At 29.5% G+C, this 15,641-nt stretch overlaps 2 protein-coding genes and 1 non-coding gene across 3 annotated transcripts; 1 reads left to right on the plus strand and 2 right to left on the minus strand.

Annotated features, from left to right (window-relative positions):
• Positions 1-4,711: 4,711 nt before the first annotated feature.
• Positions 4,712-7,758, plus strand: RPL9 (ribosomal protein L9). Its single transcript, XM_028052852.2, has 6 exons — positions 4,712-4,929; positions 5,111-5,238; positions 5,982-6,027; positions 6,371-6,468; positions 6,552-6,599; positions 7,329-7,758. The coding sequence occupies exons 1-6, from the start codon at positions 4,780-4,782 to the stop codon at positions 7,447-7,449; spliced, it is 591 nt and encodes a 196-aa protein (XP_027908653.1). The 5' UTR covers positions 4,712-4,779; the 3' UTR covers positions 7,450-7,758.
• A 435-nt stretch (positions 7,759-8,193) lies between these two features.
• TRNAV-UAC (transfer RNA valine (anticodon UAC)) lies at positions 8,194-8,266 on the minus strand. Its single transcript has one exon. It is a non-coding gene; the product is annotated as a tRNA-Val (tRNA).
• Positions 8,267-13,365: 5,099 nt separating this feature from the next.
• On the minus strand, positions 13,366-14,608 carry LOC114168799 (zinc finger protein ZAT5-like). Its single transcript, XM_028053755.2, has one exon. It carries the CDS (start codon positions 14,470-14,472, stop codon positions 13,519-13,521), a length of 954 nt encoding a protein of 317 aa, XP_027909556.2. The 5' UTR covers positions 14,473-14,608; the 3' UTR covers positions 13,366-13,518.
• Positions 14,609-15,641: the final 1,033 nt, after the last annotated feature.

Below are 15,641 nucleotides of genomic sequence, written 5' to 3' on the forward strand. Positions count from 1 at the left end.
GAGAACTCTAAATTTTAAAGACATGAAACCCTAGCTAGCTTTAAGATTCTCAAACTATATAAAATGTTTGTTTTTCCTCCAATTTTTAATATCCAAATATATTTTAAAGTGAAAATAACAATATTAGCTTAAATTTTAAAGTGTTTGATTTTTGTATTTTATTTGAATTTTTCTTTTTTAATTCTAGACAATAAGTCAACTGAGAATAGAGGCATATATAAAGGAAAAAACTCATCCCCGCTTAAGACCTCCCTCACATGAACCCTATCTCACATCAACCATGGCAAATGAGAGATAATCCAATTTCCATTGGTTACAGAACTTACAACTTTCATTGGACTGCTCTCATCATTCTATTTTTTTTGCACGTTGATTATTATAAAATTGATTAAATGCTTTGAGTTCTTCTATCCTTTTTTATTTAAAAAGTATTTCCTTTTGTCTTATCTAAACCTAATTGTCTTTTTAAGGTTGTGATGTCAATCTAAGCACAAGGTTTGAAGGGTTCGCAATGACAATCTTTGTTCGTGTGACAGCGTCAAGTCGTGTTGTTCAAGTCTACTACAAGTCATTAGTATATGTGATTGAATTTTCGTTCATTTTCGCTTTGTCTTTTATATCGCTTTTCTACACGGAAAATGATATTTTGATTACTAAATTTTGATAATTTTATCTTACAACATGAGGTGATATTTTTTAAGTGATTTTGAAATATTGAGAATGAAAAAATAAAAAAATAAAAAATCACTTAAAAAATGATACATAAGATTGTCAGAGAAAATTGTCAAAATTTAATAGTCAAAAAATCATTTTTCCTTCTACACACGATGGTATAATGTAAAAGATACTTTTTACACTAACTTTTTATTAAGAATAATGTTTTTATCAAACTTAGATTAAAATGCTAGACTTCTTTGAACGAATTTTGAAATAATCGATTATTTTAATGATGTATAACCAAATGGGTTTATGGTTTATGATTTATGGTGTAGGGTTTTGAGTTTTGTAAACCCTAAATCTTAAACTTAAACCAGATGATGGCGAAGATAAAAATAGTAGATTTGCCAAATATTAGTAAAAGGTTAGGGAGTACAAAATGGTTAAATAAAATTACCATATTTTAAGATTTTATCAAACGGTTTACGGAGTTCCATAACAAAAAAATCTTAAGGACTTCATGAATTGGTTTTTAGGTTAAGAGAGGAAATTTTATTTTTATCGTTCATAACTTGAAAATGATAATTAATAATATAATTATCCTTTTTGTGACTTGATCAAATTTTTAGAGACTAGTATATAAACTTCTTTCGGGGCTAGTTGATGTTAACAATATGTTCAGAGATGAATTTCTAGTTAAATAGTGGTTAATTCAGGTGTTGTAGAAATGGTAAATGCACGTGGGGGATTTTGGTTTGTTCCAAGAAATAACAATGAGATTGAAAGGAGACAATTGTATTAAAGTGGCATATTTTATATAATTGTTTCAAAATTAAATATAATTACGTTAGTCAACCATGAAGTCGTTAGAAAGATTAAACATAATTTTTATTTTCAAATTATTTAAATATATACCGTGACCAATAACGATCAATAATTATATTTAAATACTAATTTACAAAACAAAAATTAATGGTTACTAAAGTAGTTATTATCATGAATAAAAAATTATAATTGGTCAATAAATTGATCTTTAAAATTAACTATCATGTTTTTGGCTATCAAAGAAAATTGGTTACTAAAATTTAGCTACCTAGATTTTGGTTACCAATTTAATTTTGTAGATTAATATCTAAATTGGTCATTATAGTGAATGACTATTTTTTGTTTATCAAATTAATTTTTAATGGAAGATTTTCTTTAACTATATCAGTATAAGAAAACTTCTAAATAATGATTGGAGCTGCGTGGAGCTCCGTCACGATTTTGTTCTAAAAAAACGCATCGAAGGGTGGAGGGAGACAGGATTATATAAAGTACGCTTGACCTCGACTCTTAAGCAATGCGAGACTTATTGGGTGTACCCAAACATATTATGAATACAAAATTATAATTGGTCATTAAATTAGTTTTTAAAATTACCTACCATATGATTTTGGCTACCAAAGGAGATTGATCACTAAAAATTAGTTATCTAAGTTTTGGCTACCAAAATGATTTAGTTTCTAAATTGGTCTTTAATTATTTAGCGACCAATTATAATTTGTTATTTGTAATAGTGATTATTTTAGTAACCAATATTTTTTTTTTTTGTAAATTAGTATCTAAATTGGTTATTATAGTGAATAACTATTTTTTTTTCTAATACGAAGATTTCTTTTAGTATATATATATATATATATATATATATATATATATATATATATTGATTTTGTATTTTAAGAAAAGTTATATAAGATATCTTTTATAGCAAAAATACATGAATGTTATATTATAATTTATTATGAAACTTGTTTCTCATGATAAATACTCCATGTATATTATTTGTTAAGAATGTTTTATATTCATAAAATATAAGGATAAATAGATTTATATTTTTGGATTATTTTTAGAAGAAAAAGAAATATCAACACTAATATATAGTGATCAAACTTATACAACATTAAAATTAAAAAAATTAGATAATTATATATATAATCTATTAAAAAATCAATGCTTTCAACGAAACGTTGAAAATTCTATCGTACGTCTTGATTTCTTCTTATATATAGCAAATGGATTTTTATTTCTTTGAGTGTACAATAATTCATGAATATAATATTAGGAGAATCCATATTATAAAGCATACCTTCTTTTAATAGAGTCAAATGCTAAAGAGACAAATTGAAAGTATAATCGAAACAAAACTTATGACAATTCTCTATGGTAGTATAGATGATTGTCTAACAAATACTCACATAAAATGTAAATAAAAAAAAACTACAAATTTTTAAAATAGTCAATTTTTATAAGTGGTTGATTTGTGAGATTTTATACATAAATGATTAGATTTTTTTTCTTTTGTTGAAAATCAATATTCTTGTGTACTAAATTATACATTAAATACTTTCCCTATTTTGAGTGGGATAATCGAAATAATTTTATTTATTTTTACAATGAATAGAGGTTTGTTTTACCGTGTAAACATTTGTTTTTGTTTTATTATATAATTATTAATATATTTTTATTCATCATACTTCCAAAATTAGGGATAATTGCTGCTTTGTGACCTCGTTCTAATTTTAATAAAGAATATACGAATCGATCCTGTATACATGAAATATTTAATTTTTTAAATTCAGCATAAGTTGTGAAAGTTTCAATAAGGACACCTAATTTTTTTAATGTTATTAATAAAACTAAATGATATTAATAAAATTTCTTAATTTTTGAAAAATTTAATTAGTTTTACTTATATTTAAGTCTTGAAAAAAATGTTTTAAGTTATTGAGCATTTTAATTAAAATAATATGTAAACGTTAATAAATAATAAAGAACCCTAAACCCTAAACAAAATTTTCTAGATTTAAGAAATTCTCTAAATTTTGGTGGATCAAACTCCAAATTTTTTAAACTACAACTGTAAGTAAATTAAAATAAATACATAAAATATTTGGAAAAAAGTTTTAGGGATATGGATGGGGTTGATAATATATCTATCTCAACTTAATTTAAATTGAGTTTTTTTAATTCAAAGAAGGTCATAGTTACAAATTATTAATATAGTTGGTTTACACTTGTCACCTGAATTGATAAAGGGAAAATATGTTTTTTTTTTTTTTTTATAATAGGGTGAAATATATGTTTGTGTACTTAAATTTAAAATTTGTCTTCGTCTCAAGATATATTTTGGTCCTAAAATTTTAAACAATTATATTCATCGATTTATAAAGTTTGAAAAGTAAAATATTTCAAATTTAAGAAGGTAAGCTTATGAACTAAAAATTACTTAACTCTTTATAATATTTATCTTTGATTTTCTATAATTCTTTTTAAATACGTCACTTTAATATTTTCTATATTTAAATTTAATATTTAACTGCCGATTTTGTATTCTCACAAGTGTGATAGATGAACAAAATTTAGCTAGTGTGATATTAGTAATTTTTATATATTCAAATTTAACCATAAAAAATATAAAAATATTAAATTAACGTATTTATTTTTAAATTTGAAGACTAATTAAAATTTTTGAAATAGAAAGACTAAAATCAAATTTTAAGAAAAGTATAAAAATAAAAAACATATTTAGTCGTATACAATTCTAAAAAATCTATAAAATAATCAATAAATCATTTTCCATCAACAAATAATCCAACCAATAAAAAATATGTAGTAAGCAATTAATTTCAAAATTTAAATAAGAGTTTATTTTTCATATATTATATTTTTTACTTGAAAGGATATCCATAAATAATGTATAGTAAATTTGAGTTTGTAAGAGTTTAATTTATGTAATCCTAACCGTATACTGTAATTTTATGATATTTTAATATTTTATTAAAATTGAAAAGATGATAGTTTTTTTTTATCTATTGACTATATAGAACTTTTTATATTCATATTTTTTATAAAAATTAAACTCAGAGATTTAAAATATAAACTAAAAAAGTTGCTCAATTACAATAATAATTATAAAAATAATAGCCAAATTCTTTATGAAATAAAGATTAATCTTACCATATATTATTGTATTTAATTTAATAATTTCAAAATTTAAAAAGTTCTCATTTTATAATTTACACGCGTAACACTGCGCAAGAGATAAGAAAACAGAACATTGTGCTTGTTCTCAATCCATCAATGGCGTCACCATTATCTTCTCTCTCCTCTTCCTCTTCTTCACTCTTTCACCACACCTTCACCGGGAGCTCGAAGGTTCCAATTCACTTCCCCAACCAAACTGCGCACTTTTTTGTCTTCGCTCAGAAGAAGGCAAAGAAAACTCGAAAGGTTACATAAAATTCCATGCTCTAACACGATAAAGCAATAAAATTTCGTGCTTTTTAACACAATTTGGATGTCAAATTTGAATTTTGTAGTTGTACAACAAATGGGTATGCTCGTTTTCTTCTAAATGTATTTGTATTTTGCAGCACTGTATATTCACTTGGTTAGTTATTTGTGAAATCAGATTATTCTGAAGGAAGATGTGGCTGCTGTGGGAAAGCAAGGACAACTCCTTGATGTGAGGGCTGGATTTTACAGAAATTACTTGCTTCCTTTGGGAAAGGCACAACTTGTTACACCCCAGATACTCAAGTAATGTGTAACTAAACCACCTAGGTCTTGGATGGCACATTAATTTATCTAATAAATTTGTTTTCACATTTCAATATTTTGGACTAGTGCTTGGAATTTGCATTTACATTACCCTTCGTAGTAGAAATGATGGTTTCCAAAGAAGCAGTAGGTTGCTTCATGCTTGGATAAGTTTCCAGTTAGTGCTGTCATTGTAGTGTCATGAAAAGTAATCTCTGATAAGAGGTCGTTTGAATGTAATTTATTTGTGTATATAATCTTCTGGATTTGATTGGAGAACAACAAAAAGATTGCTTTTAGTTAATAATTATACTAGTAATGACTTTAGGAAGTTACTTTTATTTCACCCATTGGGCTTTGATGTTCTGGGTTGGATAGGGTTTTCATGTTTTTTCTTCTTTGAGTTGTTCCTGCTGTATTAGTTCAATAACAACTGCTGCCATCTTGGATTGCCAAATGGAAATTGGCCTCTTTCAAATGAGATTGCTTTTGTGGCATTTTTATGATAAAATTGTAAAAATTCTGTGTTTGTGAGTGTAATAAATCTTTGTTTTAGTAATTTGATCATTTCTTTGTTTCAGACTTTTTTTATCTGTTTCTTTTATAGAAGTAATCATTGAAATTTAGGGCTAGCTATTTCTTTGTGCAGTAAATGCTGTTAAAATAAAATATGATCGCCTCAGTTTTGAGCTGAGTTTACTTTGATTGTGCTTAGAACTCTTCATTTTGACCTTCTCTCCCAGGGAAATGAAGATAGAAGAAGAAAGAATTGAGGCTGAGAAAAGACGGGTAATTTTTCCTTTCCTCCCCAGTCCCTACTTGGATTCAGGGTTACTATCTGTGAATAGCATTAGGAATGAATGCTATGCTGTTGAGCTCCAAGTGTAAACCTTGCATCAAGAGCTGTAAACTTGTAAAAAAAAGAGTTCTATATGACAGAATGTGCACATCTTCAATGGTTATCCCTGTAGTAAGTTTGCATGCAGTAAAGCGCTCTCTTTATGATATCTGGTTATCTGCATCCAGGAAAATTTACATCCAATTCCATACTATCTTCTGAATTTATTAACAAGTATTTTCCCCCATGCACAGTTCTTTTAGACATATGCTGTCCATGTTTACATTTCTGCAGGTAAAAGAAGAGGCACAACAACTTGCTCTAATTTTTGAAACTGTTGGGGCTTTCAAGGTGAAGCGTAAAGGTGGTAAAGGAAAACAAATTTTTGGAAGGTGAGATTTGTCTTGCACAATTAGGAGAAGTCAATTTATGTCCTTGTATGAATATTTGTGTCTGATGTTTGGATGCTTTTTAGTGTCACTGCTCAAGATCTTGTTGACATAATCAAGGCACAGCTTCAAAGGTACCATCTTTTACAAAATTCTTTTATTTTGTTAGTATTATGGATGTTCTTTGATGAAGTACCATACTATACAGTCACAAGTTTTCCTTTTCTTTAATGTGGCTAAAATTCACCGAGTTTCTAAAATTTTTTTTTTTTTCATTTGATTCTGGAGCTTTCTCTGATTTTTGGGTGTTAATATCGTGATATTTATGGAATATGAACCAAATTTCCGAAATAGTAATACAGTCATTCAATATCCGATGCTTAATTTAGCAAATTTCATATTATTTGGAGTGTGTATGCATAATATGTTTCATGTGATAACTCGGTATCATCCACCAGTATTGCTAGTGTATTTCAGTAGTGCATCTGATTTTACCTTTTTTCTCCCTTTCCAATTGCTAGTAGAAAGTACAATATAATCCAACTTTATCAATGTAAACGGTCCATGCATAATTCTATGGATCAATCTATACAATGTTCTACTTGATTACCATTTTAGAAAAATTCCAAACTTGTGCACTCTTCAATTTATATGGTATTTTTCTATACGGGGTTCAATGTTCACACTTGAAACAATCTTCCTATTTCTGAGAATCTGTTGGGGGAAGATCATGTAAGTACATTCCACTGCAAAAAAGAAAAATGGGGAGATGATTTGTTTTTCCAATATTTATTTCATATCTGTTTTGTAATCTGAATGAGTAATGTTGCTTTAAGATATATTGTCCTGTGATTCATTTCTAGAGAGGTGGACAAGAGAGTTGTTGATCTTCCGGAGATCAGGGAAACAGGAGAATATATAGCAGAGTTAAAGCTTCACCCAGAAGTTACAGCTAGAGTGAAGTTGAATGTTTCTGCCAACTAAAAGCACTAATATTTTCTGAAGTTCCTTTGCTAAATGGACAATTTGAAGCTACTAGTTTGTTTACCTTTGTTCAAGGTGCATAACCATCTTATGATGATGAATCTTCAAGCTTCAAGCAGTCTGTGATCTTGTTTGTAATCATGCCATGAGTCTCAGATGAGGAAGGGTTTGTCATAGGTCCAAAATGGGAACTGTCTCTTATTTGAACATTTTTGTTCTGTTCATACCCCATTCTTGAATGTTTATTCAAGTTTTAGGACAATGTAATGCACTACTGTGTTGTTGGTAAAGGCTATTTTTTCTTTGATCTTTCCTTGGTTTGGTGAGCATGAAAATGGAATATAAAATGAATCCATTGTTTTTTTCTGCACTTGATTCAATGATTGTGTTTTGCATTCAAGTGTGAAGGCTTTTAGTTTCTTGGAGGCCACTGAAAGATTCAACAATTTTTTCCTGTTGGAGGAGATAAACAAAAAATGTTGAAGATTGACATTTAGTGAATGAGTTGGGTTAACTTCTTATTGACAAAGCGATTGTCTATGTTTTTATGAACACCCTGTAAAATTTTGTCTACTCTTTGGAAATTCCATCTATTCGTTTAGAGTAAATGGTCATTCTGGTTGGTTTTTCAATTTATTGAAGGACTCTTACTCATTGGTTATTGAAATGAAATAAAAAAGAATGTTCTTGAAAGTTTAAATTGTAATGAATTGACGAAAAGAGAAAAAAAAGTATTAAGATCCATGTTGCTGCCCAGGATCGAACTGGGGACCTTCAGTGTGTAAGACTGACGTGATAACCACTACACCACAGCAACTTGGTTGAAGGCTTTATCAATAATAATCTTATTACATTATTCTTAATACGTGTATGGATTTACTGCATTCATCACAGTGTAGCTTGCAATTGTACAACTGAATCATGTGTTTTATTTATTTTTTTAAATTACTTTTACATTAACTTTATTTGTTACTCATGTTTCATTCTCATGAAATATACATTTTAAAAGTTGAAATATAAGGAAACAAATACCAGCAATATACTCTTTTAAATGTATTTTTTTTACTGTTGATTAATATTTATTAAAAATGAGAAAATTGTATAGACTTGTTCTTATTTGATAATGGATACCTTTCACTTTCTAATAAATTTTAATATAAACGTGTATATATATATATATATATATATATATATATATATATATATATATATATATATATCACAAATAAAAACAGTAATTTTAAAGGAAAATATCTTTTTTTAAATAAAATTTACTTTTTAGTTAGCGTTAGACATTGGCGGAACATAGGTTTGACAAGTGAGCCACGGCTCCCGAATGATTTTCTTTTATTTTTTATATATTTAAAAAAATATTTATATATTATTATTTTATTTATATTAATTTTAATGATTTTTATTTTATTTTATTTTTTATATATTAAAAGTATTTATGTATTATTATTTTATTTATATTAATTTAATTTGGAAAAGCTTTTTTAAAATTTAAAAATCATCTTTTTTCTTTGTATTTTAATTTTTTTATAATTTTATATTTGGTTTCTCTCTTTTTCCTGCCTCCATTTCTTCCTCTCATCTTATTTTTATCCTAATTTTCACCATCAATTTATTATTATTTTCAAAATTAAATTGCATTACGTTAAAATTGAGAAGTTAAAAAACGTTTTGGATCGAACAATTTCTTCTTTTGAGTAAGTTCATTTTTTACCATTTTTTTTCGAAGCAATATGTTTTCGTCTTGTATGTGACTTTTCTACGTTCTAGACATATCTCTATCTATTAGAGATCATAAAATCATGCTCTAATTGTTGATCAAACTCTTCTTTGTGTAGATATAACTATTTTAGACTTTGAAGATGTGTAAGAGAAGAGCAAGATTAGGAAAGAGAAGCTAATTATTTAGAAGTTATTAATTTTCTTAAAATATTGAGTCTTGCTTTTAAAATTTAATTTGATGTATTCATAATTTTATTTTTTATAAATAGGTGAGAGGTGACAAATTTATATTAGAAAAATTATGGTAAAAAGTAAAAGAAATGATTTTTTGTTTCAAGAGGAAGGCTTGTGATGAAGATGCAAAAAATGCATCTAATTTGAAAATGCTTTAGAAGGTGATATGGGGAAGTGTGTTCAAATTTAGCAATACCCACCAAATCAAATTGATGAGATACGAATGGCTTATCTAAAATGATGTCCATATCAAATACATTTAGAAAATTTTCCGTTGTCTGGTAAAGATGATCATCCAAGAAGATTTCAGTTGATGATAAACTTTATGTTACTCTTTCATATATATTATTGTCATATTATTTAGATTCTATTGTCATGAGTGATTGTTTTAAAGAGGAAAAAATATGTAAAGAAATTATTTGTTTTTAATTAAAAAAAAATTTATATATAACAAATATAATTTGTCTCTCTAAAATTTTTGTTCAAGTTCGGCTGGTGTTATGTGTAAACACTAGTTTTTATTTATTTTTTTCACTTTTACAATGTATTAAGTTATAACCCACAAACTATGGAAATTGGTTTCCTACTAGTGATGGTGATTTTTCGTAAATCTCTCTGATATATAAGAAATTTAGGGATTGAATCAAATTCTTATGTGATTGCTCTAGTTCATAGGTTTTAAGAATAAAATGCATAAAAAAGAGTTGTAGACCAAATAGAAAAAAATCAATAGAAGCAAATAGATATAGCATAACAAGTAGAGAATAAAAGAATGAAAAACAAGAAACGAAAATATACTTTTTCTTTTACTAGAAAATCCCTTTAAGTAAAAAAGAGTCTATACCTTAACAAAAAACACCCTTTTTATATTAAAAAAATTATAATTAATCATCATAATTAGTTGGATTGACAAATCTAATTTAAGATTTAATTACACTTAAAACTCCTCTACCAAACTTAGCGTGTATAATCGTTCAACATTTGATAAAGATTGTTGTTGTATATATTGATGTTATACATTTTCAAATCGAATAACTCACCATTATTATTCAAAAGTAACAAGTCTATTTAACATAGTACATTTAACACCTACAAACTATTTTTTTCATGTATGTAATTTGTCTTCAATCAACCGACAAGATTTTTACCACCACAAATATCTTAACACCAACCAACAAGAATTCTTGGAATATTATCAAAATTTCTCCCAACAAAAGTACCTTACGTTAAATTGGTAAATATTCATAATGTTGTCAACAATGTCAAAATCTGTTCAACAGTCATTTTCAGTTCTAGTAACTAGGTTTTGCAAAAGTTAACCAAACCCCAAACCAAGGAAGTGGATCTTTAGAACATATATATTCCACAAAGAATGAAATGAAATGCCACTAATTAATTAATGAAAAAGAAGATGCACACCAAACACCGATTGGCATCTTAATGAATGGTTTTGGTTGAGATATTTGGAAACTAAACCTTGCTTATGGTCAAGACTCAACACCAATAGGGTATTGATTAAGCAATTGATTAATGGTGTGGAAATTAATTTAAGATTAGCAAGCAACGACACACATAATTTATGGCCGGCCAAATGCCTACTTTTCTGGTTATGGCCACAACCAGCCACATAGTAAACCAACTCATGCATTTGAGACATTTGTCTCCATCACCAAGAACCTTGAACCCATGTTGCCCTAACACACATCTTTTTGAAGAGAAAATTAGAGTTCAGATTTTCTGAATTTTTGTTATTGTCATATGTTGAATATTGAAAATATACTATTTTGACTCTTTAAATATCTTTTTAATATATTTTAAAATTTCAAAATCAGTATCTATATTCTAAAGACACGACAAGAACAATACAATAAACTCCAACAGAAAATCCAAACTTAGAAAATTATATTTGAAATCCAAGAATAATTGTGGAAGTTTCACATTAAGTAAAAAGAAGAAAGTTGAATACGAAAAAAGATTGTTTTAAGTTTTTAGATTAAATATCCAAGTATAATAGTGTAAACAAATTGATACACTCATCCATGATACAAGGAATACTCATATCTATGATTTTTCACTTCTATAGTACTCGTTGTTTACCAAATTAAAATTAAAACTTTGTCTCTAATACTACCGATGGATCTTTTGGAAAGATTTTTCAAAAATACACAATATCAATGAGTCTAACCTAAAATTTTAATTTTATGAATTTTTAGGTCTTTTACTTCATGTGTTTAATTTTTTCATCTTTATTCAATATAAAATTCAAATTCTAAATTATATTTTACGTGAATTGAGCTAATATCTCATTATTGTATAATGTCCTGAATTAATCCCCTCGTGGTAACAAATACAGTAACACAATGCATGAATAAGTATATAGTTCAGTTAATTTCCTCATTCTTTTTCACCAAAAGGACATTGACATCTCAGTAGATACCACGGTTATGTCTGGTCGTGCCTAGTAATTGAGAATGTCCATTTTGGAGTAAGTTAGGTAGTCAAGTGAAATTTGTACACAACCCCATCATCTCTTTTCGGGAAATTATCTCATATATAGAATAAAAATCAGTTTTTTTTTTTCTACATTGAACAAACATCGCTGAAGCGCGTATTACACTGTCATAAGTTGCGTGAAGAGAAATTAAAACGAGGCGTTGAGAAAGCAAGCAAAGTAATTGTTGTTTGTGACATACGAGAATATATATATAATATGATGAATAAAGTATAATAAAGGAGAATATAAATATAAATAAAAATATAAAGTGGAAGGTTATTTATTACATTAATTTATTATAGGACATGGAGGGAACATCTCCAACTACATGTGCTAATGTCAATGAGTGATATCTTGTTATGCATTCGGACACCTCACGCAATGTACGTGTCCACATGCTTCGCCAAAACGTGCACATTACTAACTTTAGATAAGTGCCCACTCAAACTCACTTCAAACTCTTCTATCTCTCTCTTTCTTTTTTTCTTAATTCAACTTTTATCTCTCACTCTTTCTTTCGTTATTTGTATTTCTCGATACTATTTTCCGTGGAAGAGAGGAACTGAAATTCGTGTCTTTTTCTCATCTTTTGTTATGAACAAAATAAATAATGGTGACGATTTGTAGCTGCAAAAGAGTAGATAAAGAGTAGTAGTAGTAGTAGTACTAACGAGTGGGTGATGGGTCCAACTCCAAAGAGTGGACCATTCATTCGTACAAGTCCTAATCAAATACACTTGTGGCTTCAAAGTTAATAGTATCTTTCTTGGGAGCATCAACTTTCTATTCTATGGGCTCAAAACTCCCATAGCATAATCCCCAAACCAATTATTAATTAATCATTATATACGTGTGTTGAAAATTAAAAAGTGGAGAACAAATTAGTTTGTTAATTAGGTGAAACCTATTAGTTTGAAGCGACTAATGGCAAAAAAGTTGTGGGGAGGATGAGATTAACATAAATGGAAAGATATTTGGTTGAGAGAGAGAGTGGGAACCATGTAAATTGAAAGATGGGCATGCATATGTATGGTGGTAGAGCATATATATATATTTATCAAACAGTTTTGACAAATCCTTTATTCTCTTCATTAATGAAAGGAGTGGGAATGGGTAGTGAGTGTGAATGAGAAAGTGATGTTTTAGCTTTATTGTAATGAAATCCAAAACAAGTAAAGGAACCTAATCCACCACTTTTGGTTATGGTTTTGGTTATGGTCATGGTGATGCCAAAACCAAACCCTAGCTACCAATGCCAAACCACTCTCTCTCGCACATCGCCCTCGATTATCCCCTCAAACAAGAACTTGCAAATACACCCAAATTAAATAAATAATTCAATAAAAGATGCCCTATGAACTATCACTCACTTTTCGTGAATGAAAGGCAACCACATCAACACTAACCACTTACTTACTCAAAGTATTCCAACTTCAACAAGTAGATCGATCACATATATCAAAATGGTAATTATTAATAAACCGAATTAGGAATAATAATCCAAAAAAATCGATAATTACGAATAATTGTAAATTAAAAATAACACTAATAATTCACATTGATATCAAAATAATAATTCTGTGAAACTCCGATCCCCACCCGGATCTCTAATAAAAACAATCTACCAAAGCCGGAGTACCAACCAGCATCTGAGTTGTTACCGGAAATTGAAACTTAGCCTCCCGGATATCATCCTCCGGCGCCGGGAGGTTAAGATCCAATTGCAAGACGCTCCGCGGCGGCGAAACGGTGGTGGCCACGGCGGTGACGGTGTTAGAACTGGAAGTGTCGACAGTGTTGGTGTTCGTTGATGATGCCCTATGCCTCCTCATGTGTCCACCCAATGCTTGTCCTGATGAGAATTCCGAACCACAGATGGAACATTCATGAATCTTGCCCTTGTTGTTGCCATGACCCAATTGAAGGGAAATCGGAGGACCACTTTTAACGTTAACGGTATCCTCTTCGAACCGATCATAGGTTGTAACAGCCACGTGCGGCGACTGAGAGGGTGGTGGTTTTTTCTCTTCGGGCGAAAGTTTGGGCTTTTTGTGACTCGCCCTGTGTCCACCGAGTGCTTGAAACGAAGGGAACGTTCGGTTACACGTTTTGCACTCATAAATAAAAAAGCCAACTTTGGTGTCAACGGCGGTTGTTGCGGTGGTGGTGATGGTGTTACCGTTACCCTTTGCTGTCTTGACACCGTTATGATCTTCAACTTGTTGCTTGTGATGATGAGGTTGACGAGGTTGATGAGATTGATGAGGTTGATGAGGTTGATGAGGGTGAGATTCCCCTCCTTGGGCCAAGAGAATCAAACAATTTGCCATGTCTTCTTCTTCGCTCTCACAAGTGGTGGTGGAGGAGCCACCGGAATTAGGACTGGAGCAACTGGTGGTGGTGGTTCCAGTGGCGGCGGCGGTGGCGGCGGTAACAACGACGACACCAGAAGGGGACAAAAGCCTCATCCTTTTGGTGCGTTTGCCCTTGGCTATGTTGCTCTGGGTAGAGCTAGAATTGGAATTGGAATTAGAATTAGAATCTAAACCTTCCATCTCCATAACCAAACCGAAACAAACCCAAGTGATGAAAAACAAAGGCTCAACGCTGCAGTTTTATATGTAAAAAACAATGCTATTTAAGGTAAGAGAGAGAAATGTGATTACGATGTAGTGATGGAATTGAAGTGGTTATGTTGTGTGGATATATATATATATATATATATATATATATATATATATATATATATATGTGTGTGTGTGTGTGTGTTGTGAAATTTGGTAGTGAATGGAAAAAAAAAAAAAGAAAAAAAAAAGTTGAAGCCGTCTTATAACAGCTACACCCAAGTGGTCTGTCACCAAAATCTTCCTTGCGTTTCCAACCTTCGAAGTGTTACTAACAAGAAAACTAACTTCTTTCAGCTTTTTCACGCGCCTCTCTGAGCACTTCTTTCTACGCCTTCATCATGACCACACTTTTTTGCTTTCTGTTTCACTTCTACTACTTTATAAAAAAACATCGTAGCTCAGCCTCAGGGTGTTACTTTTATCAACTAATATTTTATTTTCTTATCCATAGGATACACTTTTATATTTTTTTTTCTCATAATAACAAACCAGATAAAAACTGAGACTTTTTTTTTTTTTAATTGTGTTTTGAGTATACTATAAAAATGTGAACGCAGTGTGTTTCACTTGTACATGTTGTTATAAAATAATAATAATAATAAAGTTGGGAATGTCAATGCTTGTGTTGTGATGTGTGTTGTATTATTCTTCCATGATTAACATTGTTTTTATTTCGCAATTAATGGCGAGTTTAATTAGTGGGAGTGTAATTAATATATATAGTGTGTAACTTAAAGTTGGGTTTACTAGTAAGTTAGGTTGGAATTAGAGAAGGAGATTGATGGATCTGATAAGTAAGTAACTTATAAAGCGGAAAAAGGGAAAAAAAAAAAAACAAGGAAGCGAAAGTATGGAGGAGTTAAAGAAAGAAAGAAAGAAAGGTTGGCGTTAACGTTTGAGAATCGGTTTCAACGCTCTCTTTTGTTTACACCTTTAGGGCAACTATTTACACTAACCCCTCCAAGAAAAGTGAGATTGCATCACGTTAAAAGCATGTCAACTTTCACAATTTGCTTCTCTAATCTCTTGTGTGATTAAAGCAAAAATTACTAATCCAAATGTAAGGATCATTCGGGTGGCTTTCAAGCCATAGTAAGAGTAAC

This window comes from Vigna unguiculata, chromosome 11 (assembly GCF_037176805.1).
Source record: "Vigna unguiculata cultivar grain cowpea cultivar isolate G323 ecotype 2 chromosome 11, ASM3717680v1, whole genome shotgun sequence".
NCBI lineage: Eukaryota > Viridiplantae > Streptophyta > Magnoliopsida > Fabales > Fabaceae > Vigna > Vigna unguiculata.

Coding starts and splice junctions, on each gene's coding strand:
- RPL9 (XM_028052852.2), top strand. CDS start 4,780: ATGGCGTCACCATTATCTTCTCTCTCCTCTTCCTCTTCTTCACTCTTT. Junction 6,469..6,551: donor GGAAAACAAATTTTTGGAAG/GTGAGATTTGTC, acceptor GATGCTTTTTAG/TGTCACTGCTCAAGATCTTG. Junction 6,600..7,328: donor ATCAAGGCACAGCTTCAAAG/GTACCATCTTTT, acceptor ATTCATTTCTAG/AGAGGTGGACAAGAGAGTTG.
- LOC114168799 (XM_028053755.2), bottom strand. CDS start 14,472: ATGGAGATGGAAGGTTTAGATTCTAATTCTAATTCCAATTCCAATTCT.